The following is an 18,452-nucleotide window of genomic DNA, read 5'->3' on the forward strand; positions in this document are numbered from 1 at the left end:
GCTGGCACTGAGCCTAGCTTCCTGGTGAGGGGACATTCTGTGGCAAATTTGGTTTTGTTGCTGGTGAGAAAGCTATCCTGAGATCAGGGGTTTCAAACCGTGGGTCCCCAGATGCTGGACTACAAGTCCCAAGGGCCGTTGTGGCTAGGGCTATATTTTTATGTATTCCATTTAGAAACCACCTTACACCTAGATCTTAAAGCAGTGTATGCCACTTAAAGGGAGGTATACACAACTTCCTTGGGAGGAATGCGCTCCAGACATTTGTGGCTTAACAGCCTTTCAGAGAGCCCTTAAGATGCATTTTTTTAAGCCTGGCTTTTAGTAATGTTTGAATGCTTTAAATTGCTTTAAATCATTGTTGCTGTAATAGTTTGTTTTGTTTTGTCTATTGTATTTTATTGTTGTGAACTGCCTAGAGCCTAGGAGTTGGGCGGTATAAACATTAAATAAATTGAACTAAAAACAAAACAATTTTAAAATAATAAGTTGTCCAACATCAACCCTCAAGGGCCTTTGGCTAGTGTGGCTGGGGCTGATGGGAACTGTAGTCTACCAACATCTGCTGATCTGAGGTTGGGAACCTTCCTCTGCGAACAGGGACTCTGCGAACAACCTCTGCGAACAGAGATCAATGCACTACCCTCCCTCTTTTCCACTCCTTGTCTGTATTCTGTTCACTGGAATAAAATTCAAAAGCCAAGGAGGTGAGTCGCCTTTCCCTGCAGTCTTGAGAAGACTCCTGTACACTGGCTGGACCGGGGAACCTGCAGTCCTGCCCATGGCAGTGTAGAGTGGAGCTATAAGAACCCCAGACAAATTACACTTGCAGAAAGAGTGAGCGCACGAGCACACAATTGTTTGCATTTTAATTGAATTTCCTGGCCGGCTTCTTGCAGAGAAGCAGGGGGGGGGGCAATGGAGGGGGGGGGGAGCCAGGGAACATGCAGAGGTGAGACTGTTCTGGGAGCTGACAGCAAGGGCTGCGGACACGCTGTAACTTTCCTGCCCTGGTAGCCTGCAACTTTCTGGAGTAGCCTTGCGTGTCTCACTGGGTCCCTTCCTACTGGAGAGGCTTGGATGAGTTGTCCCCCCCCCCCAAGAAGAAGATAGGTGCATGTTCCTCCTAGGGTGCAGATGGGCTGCATGTGTGTGTGTGGTGGCAAATTCAAAGTGAAGTGTTTCTGTCCATCCCAGTACTAAACAAAAATAAATCTCCTTGGGTCTATTTATAGCAGGGAGCGGATTAGCGAAGAGGCTATTTTGGGGAGCTGTAGGGGACAGTTGCTGGAGGCTGCCTGCTTGAGCAAATCAAGTAAACATCCCCCCCCCCTTTTTAATGAAATCCCTGTAGGGGTTGTCAGTGGATTCTGATCTCTTTTCTTCTCTCCCATCCCCATCCTCTCTCTGCTCTGTGTTCCAGAGGGATTTGCTAGGATACACGAGCTGTATCTGGGTGCAAACGCGCATCCCCTGCTAACTGAGCAAAGAGACACCTTTTAAAGAGGCGATTCTCTTTGAGCAGGGGGAGAGCACCTGGCCCTATCCAACCCCAGCACAGCATCCCTCCAGTGGCTGTTGCTGGTGTGTTTCTTTTTTAGACTGGAGAGCCATTTGGGGAACATTTGCTGGAAAGCGGTCTATAAATGCTTGTCGTCGTATTCGTATTTGTCGTATTCATATCCTCTTGAAGGGCACTTTGCTCTTTCTTTAGGCCAGTTCCTAAAACCACTTTGAAACAAAGGTCAGCTCAGGGGCTCTCAACCTGCTGCCCTCCAGATTTTGCTGAGCCACAACTCCCATCATCCCCAGCCACAGTGTGGCTGGGGATGATGGGAGTTGTGGTTTGACAACATCTGGAGGACCACAGGTTAGGAGCTCCTCTGCCAATTGGGATTATGGGAGTTGTAGTCCAACAGCATCTGGGGACCCAGGGCTGGGAAGGCCGGGCTGGGGTGCGATCCACATTAGCAGGCATGGCGAGTCAAGGGGTTAACAGGGGTGGCACAGTCAACAGGACAAAATTCCCTGCATTGTACTAGTCACAGGATCTTTTCACACATTACTGGAAACCTGGGTTTGCTGCTTGAAACTCAGGCTCCCAAATGTGTGTGTATGTGTGGTATGCAAATACAGGTTTGTCCGTTTGCTTTTCATATAGTTCTCTCTTTGGTGTATACCTGAATGTTTTAAGGTATGGACCCTTTGAATGTCCCCTCTAACAGGGATTCCCAGCTGATGTTGACTACAACTCCCAGAACCCCCCAGTTGCAACGGCTTTTGCTTGGGGATTCTGGGAGTTGTCGTCATCAACATCCGGGACTCCCTGTTAGAGGGGACACTGGACCCTTTTCAAGTTCTTTGCTTAAGAAAAGGCTTCCCAATCAGTGGCACTGGACTCCAACTCCCAAGGGCTTTTGGCTATTGTGGCTGGGAATGATGGGAGTTGTAGTCCAACCTCTCCTGTCCTCCAGAGGCACTTGGGACCCAAGATTGGGGAAACTCCTTTCTTGGGACAATTTTCGGGTGTTCCAGAGGTACAGAAACATCGAATGTAGGGGGACACTCATGGGATATCGCATCTTCCTTAAATGTTCTTCAGTCCCTGGGGCTTCCTGATCAGCCAAAGCGAAGATTGTCAGCTCAGTATAAAGGGGAGCTGCTCAGCAGTGGGGCTTCTGCTTTGCAGAGAGGAAGTCCCAAGTTTCATCCCCAAATCGAGCTGGGGAAGGACCTCTGACTGAAACCCCGAAGAACTGCTGCCACCCAGTGCAAACCAAACCAGACTAGAAGGGCTTGGCTTCATGTCTGGACGTTTCCTGTGTCTGTCAAATGCCCAGGCAGAGTATTTTAAAGAACAAACACACACCCCAACACGATGCTGTCCCTTGTGTCAGTCTTGCTGGCTTTGCATCATTCTGCTAGCAGCGGGAGGACGTGGAAAATGCTCAGTGGTCGAGCATCTGCTTTGCATGCAGGAAGTCACAGGTTCGATCCCCGCCATCCCCGGGTAGGTTTTGGAATCCGAGCTCTCGGCCGGTGTATCTGCTTAGGTGCGCGACCCCATTTTGGCAGCCAGGAGGACAAGAGCCGGGCTTCTTTGAAAACGAAATTCAGTTGCCCGGATGCTGGATTTTGAACCCCGTACGGCAGGGGCGCTCAACCGTGGGTCCCCAGATGTGGTTGGATGACAACTCCCCATGGATGATGGGTCTTGTCATCCAACAATATCTGGGGACCCACTTTTGAGAACCCCTGCGGGATGGAATTCCGCATTTGCATGGCATTGCGGCATTTGCATGCATATTTGCATGGCCTCACACACAGAGTAGGATTTGACCTCACCTTTCCCCATCTGTGACTCACCTGTGGTTTTATCACAACATTCCTCCAGGCATCATATATATATTTGCCTTTTGCCCAAATTCCCCTTCCGCATCCCCCCCCCTCTCTATCCCTGCAGGATCTGCTCCTCCTGGCTATGCCCTGCCCCACCCCACCCCGATTTTTAAACCCTGTTGTTTTTGTAGTGCTCCTCTGCTTGCCTCCCCCTCTCCCCCACCCCCCACTCGGTTAACCAGCCCAGCTGTATGCTAATCGGAAGCAAACACCATTTTCAGTTTCACTCCCTTGCATTAAGTTGACTGCACGCCTGAGCTATTGTTAGCAAGCCTCTTCCCCCACAACCCCTACACAGTCTTAAAACAGAAAGAAAGAGAGAGAGACACACACAGCTCTTGCTGGAATGAATGATGGGTGGTCACACAGGCCTCAGTTCAGGGGGGGATTTTTCTCCCCCCACCTCCCCACATCTTTTGTCTTCCCCCCCCCTTTGCTTTTCATAACTTTTTGAGCAGCTGCCGGGCCTTTCTTCTCTTCCCCGCCCTTTTCTGTCTTTATTTCACTCCTTTCTGGGTGACTGGAGAGCCTTTTCCCCACCTGTCCCCGTCCCCCCCCCCATTCAAACAGAACAGGAGGTCACCACTCCCAGAGAGAGAGACGGCAGATGCTGGGAGTTACCTGTGTCAATAAGAGAGTGCAGCCAGACAGGTGGCAGGTACAGGAGGGCGGGGCCCACTCGCTCCCTTGGCTCCGGTTCAGGTGGCCGTTGGAGGTGAATCAGTTACAGGCTGCCCGGGCATCTGCTCCGACTGTTGTTGCTGAACATTCCCAGGCAACAGGTGCAAGAAAGTGTGTGCAGCAAGGCCAACGTCCTTGTGGGGGGCGGGCGGTCATGTGCCGGATTAAGCATGGGATCGGCCTCGGCCCTCCTGCAGACGTTGACCTACAACTCCCATAATCCCTGACTATTGGCCACTGTGCCTGGGGATTATGGGAGTTGTAGTCCAAAAACAGCTGGGGGGGGCAAAGTTGAGCAGGCCTGCTCTAGGGGTTCCCAACCTTGGGTGCCCAGATATTGGACTGCAATTCCCATCATCCCCAGTGTCTGGAGAGGGGAAACAGCAGTTCAACGATGAACCAGTGGCTGGGGATAATGGGAGTTGTAGTCCAACATCTGGGAACCCAAGATTGAACTTATCACTTACCCCATGTTTGGACATCTTTATGTTGTTTCCCCTCATCCTGCTCTTGGGATGAAGCTGTAGCTCAGTGGTAGAGCTTTGTGTGCAGAAGGGTCCTGGTCCAATCCTTGGCAGCATCTCCAGGTAGGGCTGGGAGAGACTCCTGCCTTGTAGCCCTAGAGAGCCGCTGCCAGTCAGTGTAGACAATACTGAGCTAGAGGGACCAAGGGTCTGACTCAGTGTAGGGCAGCTTCCTATGTTCCTCCTCCTCATTGATTGCTAATTGAGATTATGGCAAGATATAGAGTCATGCCTCACAAAATGGGGTAAATGAATCTTTGATTATTGTAGAGAGGATGAGACCCTGACATGGAGATGCCACTAGAGAAGGTATCCCTGTACCACATACAAGTTTGTTTTCCGCTTCAGTCAAGTATCCAAATAGTACATATAATCTTCCTCCTTCAGAAAATCCTGCCCTCCTGATAATGACCTGTCTGTCTTCGCAGATGCAAGGTTATAGCCTGATTCAGACGTTATGATGTACGAGTGTACAGACATCTGTACTCTCGTCCACCTTTGTGTGAATGTTTTAAACGTGAATACGGGCCCTTCAAATGCACGTGACAAATAAGAAGTGTACTTTGGCGACTGCGTTCAACATAACATGTGAATGATTGTATACCTGTGTAGCGATCTGTTCCTGTGTACACTGTACGCTCGTACGAGTGTTGAACAGAATGTGTGAATGGGCCTTATGTTTCAGACAGCTGCAAATATGTGCAGGAACAGCTGGTTGGGGGCATCCCCAGTTCTGATCGCAAAAAGAAGGCAGCACCCTTTAAACAAATAATTCAAGCTAAATATGACAAATATTTATATACCGCTGTTCAACAAATGTCAATTACAACAAATACGATGAATATTTATATGCCGCTTTTCAACAAAAGTTCCCAAAGCGGTTTACACAGATATATAAATAACTAAATTAAAATGGGCTCACAATCTAGAAAAGAAACATAAGAGACTTCGGGGTTGGATAGGGCCAGTTGCTCTCCCCCTGCTAAATAAAGAGAATCACCACTTTTAGGAGGTGCCTCTTTGCTTTGTTAGCAGGGGATCAAATAGTTAAGCAGAGCTATTTAATTATTTGCAGTTTAAAAAACCCTTATCCTTTTTCTCTGCATATCACATTTATCTGCAGATCTCATTTATATCACAGCATATCACATTTATTGTTACCTGATCTGATGATGCTGGTTTTGTTTCCCCCTAGACGTTCATCTTCACAGATGGTGAGGACGAAGAGCTGAAGAAGAAAACAGGTGAGTCCTTGCTGATTTCCTAAAAGCCGTTCTTCTCACTGGTGTGATTTCCCCACCCCCAGGCCAACCCCCCTCCCCCAAAAAACCAAAACTCCCCTGCACCCATGTCTACTTCCACTTGCTAGTTCTCTGCTTGAAGGTTTCACCTCTGCATGGCTCCTGCCCTCAATCTTAACTGCTGACAAATTTAGGATAACAGCAGCAGAATGTGCTTGTTATTTTTCTGGATTTAAAATATTCCGGTGCCGTTCCTCCAGCTGTGAAAAAGGCCAATTCCATGCTAGGGATCATTAGGAAGGGATTGAAAATAAAACTGCTAATATTAAAATGCCCTTATACAAAATGATGGTGCGGCCACACCTGGAGTACTGTGTACAGTTCTGGTCACCACATCTCAAAAAGGGCATTGTAGAACTGGAAAAGGTGCAGAAGAGGGCAACCAAGATGATCAGGGGCCTAGAGCACCTTTCTTATGAGGCTAGGCTACAACACCTGGGGCTATTTAGTTTAGAAAAAAAGACGACTGTGGGCAGAAATGATAGAGGTCTATAGAATCATGCATGGAGTGGAGAAAGTGGATAGAGAGAAATTCTTCTCCCTCTCCCATCACACTAGAACCAGGGGTCATCCCATGAAATTGGTGGCCAGGAAATTGAGGACCAGCCAACGGAAGTACTTTTTCACACAACGCATAATCCACTTGTGGAATTCTCTGCCACGAGATGTGGTGACAGCCAACAACCTGGATGGCTTGAAGAGGGACTTGGATAACTTCATGGAGGAGAGGTCTATCATCGGCTACTAGTCGGAGGGCTGTGGGCCACCTCCAGCCTCAAAGGCAGGATGCCTCCGAGTACCAGTTGCAGGGGAGTAACAGCAGGTAGATGGGAGAGAGAATGGCTCCCTGTCCCCAAAGGGTTCGCTAAAAAAGAAACATAAGACAGACCCCAGCAACGGCCACTGGAGGGATGCTGTGCTGGGGATGGATAGGGCCAGTTGCTCTCCTCCTGCTAAAAAAAGAGAATTGCCACTTTTAAAAGGTGCCTCTTTGCTCAGTTTGCAGGGGGTAACTGTGAATAGCCACTACTGTTCTTCAGCAACACCCTGTGTTTTCCAAAGGGAATCGTACCTGAACCAGGGACTTTGACCAATGTGATGTTCTCGCTAATAATTACACCAGGGGGTCTCAGACGTGGGTTTCCAGATAATGCTGGACTACAACTCCCATCATCCATGGACACAATTGTGCCTGGGGACCCACATTTGAAAACCCCTTCACGAAGAAATGATTTCCCCCTAGAAAATTTCTTTCTGTCTCTTCGGGACCTTCTCCATTTGACTTCTTTCCTCTCTCCCTTCCAAACCTCTGGTATTTCCATGTGTTCCGCACTCTTTTATTGGATTGTAAGCCTGTGGGCCCAGCCTGTCAGCTTTTATTTTCTGCAAAGCATCCAGGGTGATTTTTATTAACTTACAGGGAGAGCAAAAAATACAACCCATCAGTGTGCACGGAGCTTTTGGAACGAGGCTGTGCCCTGCGGAACTTGCAATCCAAATTTGGCACAAGGGAGATGAGAGGAAAAAAGAGGGGTAGTGAAAAGGAAGGAAGGCATACTTATTTGTAGGCCAGAAGCGTGTAGAACCATGAGCATGCCAGGGCACGCTTGCAGCATTCACGTGCGACATGTTTAAGTGGATAGGTCTACCTAGGAGGTGGGGCGGGGGGAAGCAATCTGTGAATGGGCTGTTAGAATAGGAACATAGGATGCTGCCATATAGTGAGTCAGACCATTGGTCTATCTAGCAGTATTGTCTACCCAGACTGGCAGCGGCCTCTCCAAGCGTGCCAGTAGGAGTCTCAGCCCTATCTGGAGATGCCAGGGAGGGGACTTGGGACCTTCTGCATGCAAGCAGGCAGGGGTTCTTCCCAGAACAGCCCCATCCCCAAAGGGGAATATCTTACAGTGCTCACACATGTAGTCTCCCATTCAAATGCAGACCAGGGCAGACACTGCTTAGCAGAGGGGACAATTCATGCTGTGTGGGGCAGATGGGCATCTCAGAAATGGTTTCTCCTGCTTCTCAAGAGGGAAAATACCCTATATGAACAAGTCACCCCCCACCCCCCACTCAAGAGAATGTCCTGATTAACTTTCGGGAATGGGGAGGGGAAGTGGGGACTTACTCATCGAGTGTTTATTGAGTGCCCTCCCTCCTCCCAGACTGGGTCGGGGTCGCTCTATTCTTCTGATGCTAATGCTCCCTATTCATGCCGTGAATTGATTCCCCTCGAGACAACCCAGCAAGTAACAGGTGGCTACTGATGGGAAAATGTGGCATGAATAGGATGACAAGAGTCTCTCCATCTCATCCCCCTCCCCCCCACCAGTCAAAAGGGGCTAGCGAGAGCCTCTCTGTGTGTGTCACACTACCCCCTCCTTTTGGAGTTAACACTCTCTGGGGCCGGCTGTAAATCTGGGGACAAAGGAACGACTTCTGGTCGAACAGCTAGGAGCAAAGAGATGCATCTCGGTCTTCCTTCCCTGATGTTTTTGCCCTTCTTGAGAAGCTGCCGTATACTGAGTCAGGCCCTTGGTCCATCTAGCCCAGGACTGTCTACCCAGACTGGCAGCGGCTTCTCCAAGCTTGCAGGCAGGAGTCTCTCTCAGCTAGGGTTGCCAGATTCTGGCTTTCAAAATTTGGGCGCTCAATTTGCATATTAGGTAAATTGGCTTGAAACAGATTTTTGAGCAGAATAGTGACTGCACGTTTTGCTCCGTAACTCTGCTTCTACAAGGGCTAGAGCTTAGCATTAAAAAAAAAAAAAACGAAAGCTGAAATCCGTGCGGATCTGAGTGGGCTGAGCAATCTGGGTGAGATTCTTAAAATCCAGGTGAGACCTGGAAGTTTTTGGTGGGGCAGTGGGGCACATGGCAACTCTACTCTTAACCGTATCTTGGAGATCCCAGGGAGGGAACTTGGAACCTTCTGCATGCAAGCATTCAAGTGCTCCAGGGCATGTACATGAAGGAGAAGGAATGTCCACTGAAAAGTGCTGGGGTCCTCCAAAAGGCCATAGGAATGCGTGGAATTTCCCAATGCTTTGCAAATTCAATACTGTTCATCTGCAAATTTCCATTTGCAAATTCAGTACATTCCGTGGCCATTTGGAAGGAGGAACATAGGAAGCTGCCATATACTGAGTCAGGCCATTGCTCTAATCCAGTGTTGTCTACACAGACTGGCAGTGGCTTCTCCAAGGTTGCAGGCAGGAGTCTCTCTCAGCCCTGTCTTGGAGATGCTGCCTGCCAGGGAGGGAATTTGGGACCTCCTGCAAGCAAAGCAGATACTCTTCCCAGAGCAGCCCCACCCTCTAAGGGGAATATGAAGTCTCCCATTCAAATGCAAACCAGGGCAGATACTGCTTAGCAAAGGGGACAATCCCTGCTTGCGACCCCAAGACCCACTTTCCTCCCATTCGTGACATCGAGGCATGGTAGACGCTGGAAAGGCTAACCATCTCCTTCCGCTCTTCCTTTCTTCTTCAGGAAATGTCATCAACACCAACTGCTCTGCCGCCCACAGCCGCCAAGCCCTGTCCTGCAAGATGGCCGTGGAATACGACAAATTCATCGAGTCGGGAAGGAAGTAAGAGAACTGGCTGTGATTTGCAGGCCGACATTCACCAACTTCTGATGGCAACCCTCATGCCAATTATTCTGAAATCGCTCTGCTTCTGAGCTTTTTGGTGGGAGGAGAGCTGGCGTGGTGGTAGCGAGCAGGAAGTGGTCCCTTTGCTAAGCTGGGTCCATCCTGGTTTGCATTTGGATGGGTGACTGGATGTGAGTGCTGTAAGAGATTCCCCTTAGGGCAGGGGTTCCCAGCCTGTGGTACTGCAGCTGTTGCTGAACTACAACTCCCTTTACCCCCAGCTACAATTTATTGTGGCTAGGCTTTATGGAAGTTGCAGTTCAGGAACATCTGGAGGCCCACTGGTTGGGATCCCCTGCCTGTGGGTTCCATATCTCAAGTGATAGAGCACCAGCTTTGAATGCAGGAGGTCCCAGCTTCAATCCCTGGCAGCATCTCCAGGTAAGGCTGGGAAAGACACCTGCCTGAAACCTTGAAGAGCTGCTGCCGGTCAGTGTAGACATTCCTGAGCTAGATGGACCAAGGGTCTGACTCGGGGAGGCAGCCTCCTGCGAATCTAACTCAGAGTGAGTGGGCTGAGGGTTGCAAGCTTGATTGCCGAGGGATTTTCTGATCTTATGCAGAGGCTGCTCTGGCCGTGAATTGCACGCAGCGGCATACAAAACTAAAATCTCTTCGGGCGGGCGGTGCCGAAGGCTCGGTTTCCTGGAACCAGCGGCCTGTGCTCTAGAGGAGCGCAGAGTTCTGTATAGCCCCGTCACCACCTTTCATTGCTGTTGTTGCATTAGGTGGTTCTGCCATGTGGACGACGACAACTACGTCAACATGAGGACGCTGGTGAAACTCCTCTCCAGTTACCCCCACACGCAAGACATCTACATAGGGAAACCCAGCCTGGACAGGCCCATCCAGGCCACCGAAAGGATCAGCGAGAACAAGATGGTAAGAGAGCAGGGAGGCCGGGGGTGTGTGTTAAACCAAGGGGTGTCCCACACACTTGCAGTGCTTGCTGTTGCTCTCAGTGGAAAGGGTGGACCACTGTGGTCAAAGGTAGTGTTTTGAGCTGGCCTGGGGCTAGGGGGCTCCGGGTTGGGTCCCCAGACGTGCTTGGACTACAACTCCCATCGGCTTTCAGAATCGGCAGGTTCCAACTCGCCTTGGGTGGTCCTCCTTCTCATCCTCCAGATATTTATCTACCAACCAAAGTTCTCAAAGCGGTTGATATAGAAAAATAAATACATCAGTAAGATGGTCCCCAGCCCCCAAAGGGCTCACAATCTAAAAAGCAGCATAAGGCAGATGCCAGCCACAGCCACTGGAGGGATGCTGTGCTGGGGTTGGACAGGGCCGGTTGCTCTCCCCCTGCTAAATGGAAGAGAACCCCCCTCTTTAAAAAGGCGGCTCTTGGCTCATTTCGCAGAGCAGCACTAAATCTCTTTGCTTTGCTAAAGCAAAGCTCTTAGCTCATTTTGCTCATGTCTCCAACATGACTCCCCAGATGTTTTTGGACTACAGCTCCCATCATCCCCGGCCACTAGGTTGAAGGCTCTTGGGAGGTGTCATCCAACAACATCTGGGAGACCGAGTGAGAGCCCCTGATATAGCCAACATGACTACTAGATACTGATAACACACAAATACGCCCATCTTTTTTAAACATTCTCTTCTGTCTGTGAATTTCATCAGTTAATTCTGTAGTGTGTGAAGAAGTGATTTCTCTTTGTGTTGGAATCTACTGCCCATAAACTTCACGGACATTTCCCAGAGCTCTGCTCTCCTAGGAGCGTTTTGGGAAGGCTGCTCTGTTTCCTTTGCTCTGTGCAACTTCTTACAGATAGGAAGGGCTTCTGATAAATCGATGAGAGGCTGGTTCCATTAATTTTCTGCGAAAGAGATGAGATCTCACGGGTGCTGGGATGTGCAAAAAGTCATGCGAGAAGAGCAAAAGTCAAGCTTTACTTCCTTTCCTCCTTCCTAGCATCCTGTCCACTTCTGGTTTGCGACTGGTGGTGCTGGATTCTGCATCAGTCGTGGGCTGGCTCTGAAGATGAGCCCTTGGGCTAGGTAAGATATCTTTCTTTTCTTTTCTTTTACAAAATGTGTGTCTTGCTGTGGGTAACTTGCTGTCCACATGCAGGTTGTAGGGTTAGGTGAGCCAAAACCTCATCAAGGATCTTGACATTTCATTGCATCCCAATGTGCATATAAAGCTTCTGTATACTGAGTCAGACCATTGGTCGCTCCTGTCCAGTGCTGTCTGCTCTTACTGGCAGCAGCTCTTCATGGTCTCAGGCAGAGGAAGGTCTACACCATCGCCTTGCTGCCTTTCGCTGAAGATGCCAGGAGTTGAGACTGGGAATATCTTGCAGTGCTCACACTTCTAGTCTCCCTTTCGTATGCAACCAGGGCAGACCCTGCTTAGCTATGGGGACAAGTCATGCTTGCTACCACGAGACCAGCTCTCCTCCTTTGGTCCTCTCTCTCCCTCTGTTGTTGACTGTGTCTGGCAGCGGCACTGATGCCTCATCCTCTAATCTCTCTGCAGTGGTGGGCACTTCATGAGCACCGCAGAAAAGATCCGTCTGCCAGACGACTGCACGATTGGGTACATCATAGAGTCCGTGCTGGGAGTGAAACTCATCCGGAGTAACCTCTTCCATTCGCATCTGGAGAACCTCCACCAAGTACCAAAGTCAGAGATTCACAAACAGGTAAATAAAACCCCAACAATCTCCTACAATCCTACAATCTCCACTCCAGGGGGCCACCAACCTTCAGATGCTGGGATCTGTAGTCCCACAAGATCTCAAGGATAGGTTAAGAACATAAGAACAGCCCTGCTGGATGAGGCCCAAGGAAGCCCATCTAGTCCAGCATCCTGTTTCACACAGTGGCCCACCAGATGCCTCCGAGAAGCCCACAGGCAGGAGTTGAGGGCGTGCCCTCTCTCCTGCTGTGACTCCCCTGCAACTGGTACTCAGAAGGTTAGGAGCCCTTGGGTTGGAGGCTTGGGTTGTTGACCACGGATGATGGGTGTTGTAGTTCAGCATCATCTGGGGCAGGGATTCTCAACATTGGGTCCCCAGATGTTGTTGGATGTTCAACTCCCATAATCCCCAACCAAAGGCTGCTGGGGATTATGGGAGTTGAAGTCCTAAACATCTGGGGACCCATCGTTGAGAATTCCTGATCTAGGGACTCGGAGCTGGGAATCGGTGGATTAGGCGAAAGACGAGAAACAAGTTTCTTGCTCTGTGGCCTTGTTAACTTTGTGTTCTCTCCCAGGTGACTTTGAGCTATGGGATGTTTGAGAACAAGAGGAATTCTATCCATATGAAGGGCGCTTTTTCTGTGGAAGAGGACCCATCCAGGTGAGTAGCAAGTTCAGCTCTCAAGAAGAGTAGGAGGAAAGCTGAGACGCCTTTCCTCTGGAATGCAGAGCTTTAGCAAAGAGCCTAGAACTAAAATGGTGAGGAACATCGGTAGCTGCCTAATGTGTTGGCCCTTGGCCCATCTAGCTCAGCATTGTCTACACTGGCTGGCAGCAGCTTCTCCAAGGTTTCAGGTAGGTGTCTTTCCCAGCCCTACCTGGAGATGCTGCCAGGGACCTACCTTCTGCATGCTAAGCAGATGCTCTGCATCTGTGCTATGGCCCATTCAGAAATAACCCATCCTAGGTCAGTTCCGAGACGAAAGACATTGTAGGCACTTAACTGTCAGTGCGCAGTGCATTATGGGTATCATGCACTCCGCCCTCCTCTCCCTGAAGCTGGCCAGGAGCCAGGGCTGGCAGTTGAGCAGAAAAACAGGATTAAGAGAGCACTCTTAGAGAGTAGTTCTGGAGGCGGGTTTGCTGCTGAGGTGCCACCATGATCGGGCATGATCCCGGCAGTTCTTGCACGCAGGCAAAACTAGGCTTGGCTTCGTCGGCCCATATCTGCCTGCGCGTGAGAACAGCCTCGATAGCTTTGAAGAAAAAAATGTTTCTGCCTTGATGCTTGGAGGATGCACGTTTCCCGGGCTAAACCTTCTTGGAAGAGGCATTCTCTCCCCTATGTGAATGCCTCTTCCAAGAATGCATTTGCAAGCTGTGGTTTTTATAAGGGTTTTTATCCTAAAACCTATGGGGCAGCTAACAAGGTTTACTGCAGCTGCTACAACTAGTAACTGTACTACTTTACTACTAGTAGTAGTAGTAGTATTCCTCACCCCTCCAGCAAACTACTTCTCGGGGTGGCTTACAATATTATTAAAATAGATACAACAGAACAATCAAAAACGTCAACACCATTTTAAAAGTTAAAAGACCAGGCTAAAACCACATTTCAAAGTTACACATTTTTTGAAGTTTCAAATGAAAAGGTCTAAAGAAAAACGGAGGAGGAAACTTACAAACAATGGCATGACGTATCCATTTTACTGACCCCCAACTTCTGGGTGGTTGTGTTTTTGTCTTCCCCTTCCAGGTTCCGCTCCGTCCACTGCCTTCTCTACCCTGACACTCCCGGCTGCCCGCGGAATGTCGTCTTCTAAGAGCCAAGGCGCCCCCTTCTTAATCCTGTCCCGAGTTTCCCCGGTATCCGAAGGGCTCGTGGGACCTGCGTGTCTGCATGCGTGTGTTTCTTCCTTTGCTGTGAAGCGATGGTTTCTTAATTACTGTGGTTAATTCACAGTGTCTGTGTGTCCGTAGGCTGCTGTGCGGCCTCTTCTGCTCCCCTCTGCCCCTTCTCCCTTTCGGCTTGCGGAAGTGAACCCGTTTCCCCCGGTGCTCCTCTGCCACTTGCCCCTTTTGATGGGGCAGGGGTTAGGCAAGTGGGGAGAAGCTACTCCCAAGTCCTTGCCTCTTTGGCGAATGGTTCTGGCTGGGTTTGGGTGGGGTTTGGGTGGTGTCATGGACCTCCCCACCAGCAACCAGCCTGGGCACTGTGGATTTTGCTTTGCAGTGTCTGTTCCTTTTCTGCAAATGCCTTTTACATCTTTTGATCTCCCCACCATTTATTATTTTTTTAAAGCAGTGTTAGGTAGAAAAAGCTAAGGGTAGTGTATTGACCCGAATTGAAGACAACTTTAAATTTCAGATGACCCAAACAAAATACAGGTTAAATGTAGGTCATACCTGTATTGATCCAAAAGGAAGAGGACTCTGAATTCAAGACAACCCCCTGATTTCTAACTTCAGAGAACTTGGGGGAAATTTAGTCTTTGGATTCAGGTAAATACAGTCTAATCGAGCCCAAATTAAGCACATTTAAACAAAGTCCTGTTGGCTTCAGTGGGCAGCACTAAAGATGTGCTTAACTGATGCCCGTTCAGGGGTGTAGCTATAACTGAACAGAGGTGGCGCAAATGTCTCCAGGCCCCTGAGGGATGGGGGCCCCACCAGTTGAGTGGCAGCTTCGTCTTTGCTCTCCCCCTTGAAGGTGGATGGGGCAGGGGCCCATATTCACTCTTTATCCCACTCTATCAACCTTGCTACACCTCTGTGCCCATTGCAGGTGACCGGATGCAAAAGTGCTTTCTTTCTGGTTTTTGCCTAGACTTTTTCTTCTCTTTTAGGTCACTTTTCCCAAATTCAAGCCCTGCATTTCCCTGCTTTCTCCCTGTTTGTTAGACTCCGGATAACTTTTCAGATGAAGGTTTACATACTAAAATTTATATTTTTGAATAGTAGCTTAAAAAAAAAAATCCACAAAGATGTATGTGTGTACATATTTTAAATGCCTTTGGAAAGTCCTCTCGGACTTCCTTCGACTTCCTCCTCAAATGTTGCATTCAGAGCTGGTCTCTCGGGTTCTCGGCTTTTGTTGTTGGCAGACAAATTGTGGCAGGGGAAGCCCCAAACTGGATACAGGCTCTTGCATTTCTCACCTCCTTGCCCTAAGTATTTCCAGAATAAGTGAGATCGTGTAGATAGAAAAATGCCAGGCATTTCTAAACGTTTTGGTGTGGATGCATTTTGCAGGCGTACACAGGCAGACCTCACTATGCGCGTGGGTGGGTTAGGTCCCCTAAAGCCGTCAATAACAAAGCATGTGTAAATGGGAATTTGGAAGTTCCGGAGTCTCCGAAAATGGCCTGTTCAAATTCAGCACTTTAGAGGCATCACAGCAGCAGAGACAGGTCCGGTCAGCACACACAGAGGAGTTCCCTCACTCTACTGCTGGTGTTGGCAGCACTCCATCCAGTCTCCTAAGGTGGCAAAACAAAAATAAGGGCCATCGTGGCAGGGGATGATGGGAGTTGTAGTCAGACAGCCGCTGGCGAACCAAGTTTGGGAGCGCTTGACATAATGGATAGTCAAGCTGCATCAATTAACTTGTCTTCCATCGGTGCAACAGCTCTGCGCATATATTTATCTTCTCCGAGGAGGAAAAGGTCAGAGGTGGGCTGTTGCTGAACTACAACTCCCATCATCCCCTGCTACAATAAGTGGGTGGGCATTGTAGTTCAGCAGGGGGCGGGCCAAGCTTGCCCACCCCGACTAGATGGCCTCAAACAGGCTGCTTGTCATCTCTCCTGGTTTCCCCAAAAACTCTTGCCCCGTTCTAGGCAACTGCAGCTATAACCCAGGTGGCCTAATGCTGTAGGCGAAAGCGTATGCAGGTTTCTACCTGGCGTTGTGCGTACCTTCCTAGGTTTCATGATGCAACTTCCACACCACCAATCCTACCTAGGCATCTGTCGGTATTTGGGGATAGGCTATAGCTGTTACAAGAACCCAGTTTACAGGTTCTCTGGACAGGGGCACGACAGTATTAGGACACCAGACTCCCAAGGAGAGAAAGCCTTTGGCTAGGGCGGACTCTGGAGACCCCATCTCCTCTACCAGGCAGAGGTTTAAAAAAATAATAATACAGCTACCGAGAGAGAGAGACCGACCCCTTTTTGGAGAATGCCACTCTTGCTAAAGGGAGTAGCATTACTCTGCAATCTGGTAGTTATGCTCCTACCAAGGAAGGCTCACTGAATGGTAGCCGTTGCCTTTTGACCGCCTCCAATGGGGTTGATTTTCATTGCATCAGGCTGTGAATCGGTGTCAGTGGCGCTAGTCCATATGAAGCACAAGCTAGCTTTCATCATATTTTAAATTTTGTAATGTTCCCTTTCCCTCCTCGGCTCAAATTACTTTTGAGTTTAATAGAGAGAGAGAGAGAAATAGGAACCCACCTGTTCCATACATTATTGCTGTGATCTGGGCTTCGGCCTTTTAGAGAGGGGGGATCGCAGGCTCAAAATAATGGGGTTGGGGAGGATGGTGGATCTGAAGAGTTGACTTGCACAGTGGCTTACATAGGAAGCTGCCATATACTTAGTCAGACCATTGGTCTATCTAGCTCAGTATTGTCTACACAGACTGGCAGCGACTTCTCCAAGGTTGCAGGCAGGACTCTCTCTCTCAACCCTATTTTGGAGAAGCCAGGGAGGGAATTTGGAACTTTCTGCTTTTCCCAGAGCGGCTCCATCCCTTGAGGGGAATATCTTCCAGTGCTCACACTTCTAGGCTCCCCTTCATATGCAACCAGGGCAGACCCTGCTTAGCTAAGGGAACAAGTCATGCATGCTACCACAAGACCAGCTCTCCTCTACATACCTCTTCTGCTGAAAGTATGGTTAGGTGCTAGACCAGGATTAGAATTGAAAAGGGAAATCAGTCCTTTTTGGCAACGGATGGTTTTGCCCCATAGACTGGTCTCCCCCCCACCCCCCCATTGCACGCTTTCTCTCCTGGATTCTGTTACTAAGTCTGTGGGCAAAGAAAGCAGAGACCCTCCATTCCAAATGGAAAAGAAAATGGCCCATAGTGGGTGGTACTTGTAAATATATAATCGCAACAGTATTATTTACTGTGCTCTGTGTTGGCTAAAACTGAGAACCTGTGTAGCTCGGTCCAGTGTGGGATTTCTTTTTGTGTTGCTTTTTTTCTGTGGATCAGAAAAAGAAAAAGGAAAAAAAAGCTATAAAGGTCTGCTTTTTAAAGAATGAAATGGAACCTTAATTTATAGTGTCCCAGTATCTGGGATGTTGTGTGGTTCTTTTTTTCTTAAGTAGTATGTGTATGTGTGTGTTTTTTTAATTAAAAAAAAAGAGCAAAAGAAAAAAATATAATAAATGTGTTCTCAGGGAATTAAACCTGGTTGTTGCCATGGTAACTCTATGGTAGCCATCTTTTCTTTGCTTTCAATAAAGCAGCTTGTTGGCTGACGCGTATCGTGTGACTAGTCTTTTGTTGGGGGGCTCCTGTGGGGTTACATGCTGGGGGGGGGATCACAGGAGATCTCATACAGCAGCACACCACTAGATACTTTGCAAAACAGGAGAAATGATAAATACAGGATATTGCCTACTAGAGAGGTGGTCCCTAGGGCAACTAATCCAATTAACATCAGGTCTATGCAATGGTAGGGTCTACTTATGAGTAAGGGCACAAGGTCTGGCCTTTGGCTGGGGATTATGGGAGTTGAAGTCCAATAACATCTGGAGACCCAACGTTGGGAATCCCTGATCTACACTGGCTGGCAGCAGTTCTCCACTGTTTCAGGCAGAAATCCTCCCCAGCCCTACCTGGAGATGCTGCCAGGGACTGAACCTGGTACCTTCTGCATGCAAGGCAGATGCTCTACCAATGAGCTATGGTCCTTATCAAAGTTCTCTTTATATGCAACCTCAAAGTCCCATCTGATCTTTTTGCATCCTCCTCTCCCGAGCATTCAGGGTGGTGTGCAATCCAATTGGAACCTTAACACGACCCTATAAGGGAGCATTAAGAGTGACTAATCAGAGAACGAACCCAGAGTCAACTATTTCCTGTTGCACTGTGCCACTTAAGAAACCACAGAGTATCACACTGATTTGTCTAAAAATCAGGAACAACTCCAAACCCCTTCCTTGAAGAGAGACACCGAAATGCTAACAAGCTCTCTACCTGCTCATCCTGGAACTGTTTGGGAGAGAA

General features: G+C 48.9%; 1 protein-coding gene across 1 annotated transcript in view; it reads left to right on the forward strand.

Annotated features, from left to right (window-relative positions):
* The window catches only part of LFNG (LFNG O-fucosylpeptide 3-beta-N-acetylglucosaminyltransferase), a 39,507-nt gene extending 21,806 nt beyond the window's left edge, over nt 1–17,701 (forward strand). The window contains exons 2-8 of the mRNA XM_053276830.1: nt 5,800–5,848; nt 9,397–9,496; nt 10,288–10,441; nt 11,478–11,563; nt 12,045–12,210; nt 12,785–12,870; nt 13,966–17,701. Of these exons, the coding sequence (XP_053132805.1) occupies nt 5,800–5,848; nt 9,397–9,496; nt 10,288–10,441; nt 11,478–11,563; nt 12,045–12,210; nt 12,785–12,870; nt 13,966–14,032 (708 nt within the window). The 3' untranslated portion in view covers nt 14,033–17,701. The remainder of the gene's footprint in view (nt 1–5,799; nt 5,849–9,396; nt 9,497–10,287; nt 10,442–11,477; nt 11,564–12,044; nt 12,211–12,784; nt 12,871–13,965) is intronic.
* Nucleotides 17,702–18,452: the final 751 nt, after the last annotated feature.

Source organism: Hemicordylus capensis, chromosome 13 (assembly GCF_027244095.1).
Source record: "Hemicordylus capensis ecotype Gifberg chromosome 13, rHemCap1.1.pri, whole genome shotgun sequence".
In the NCBI taxonomy this organism is placed as follows: Eukaryota; Metazoa; Chordata; class Lepidosauria; order Squamata; family Cordylidae; genus Hemicordylus; species Hemicordylus capensis.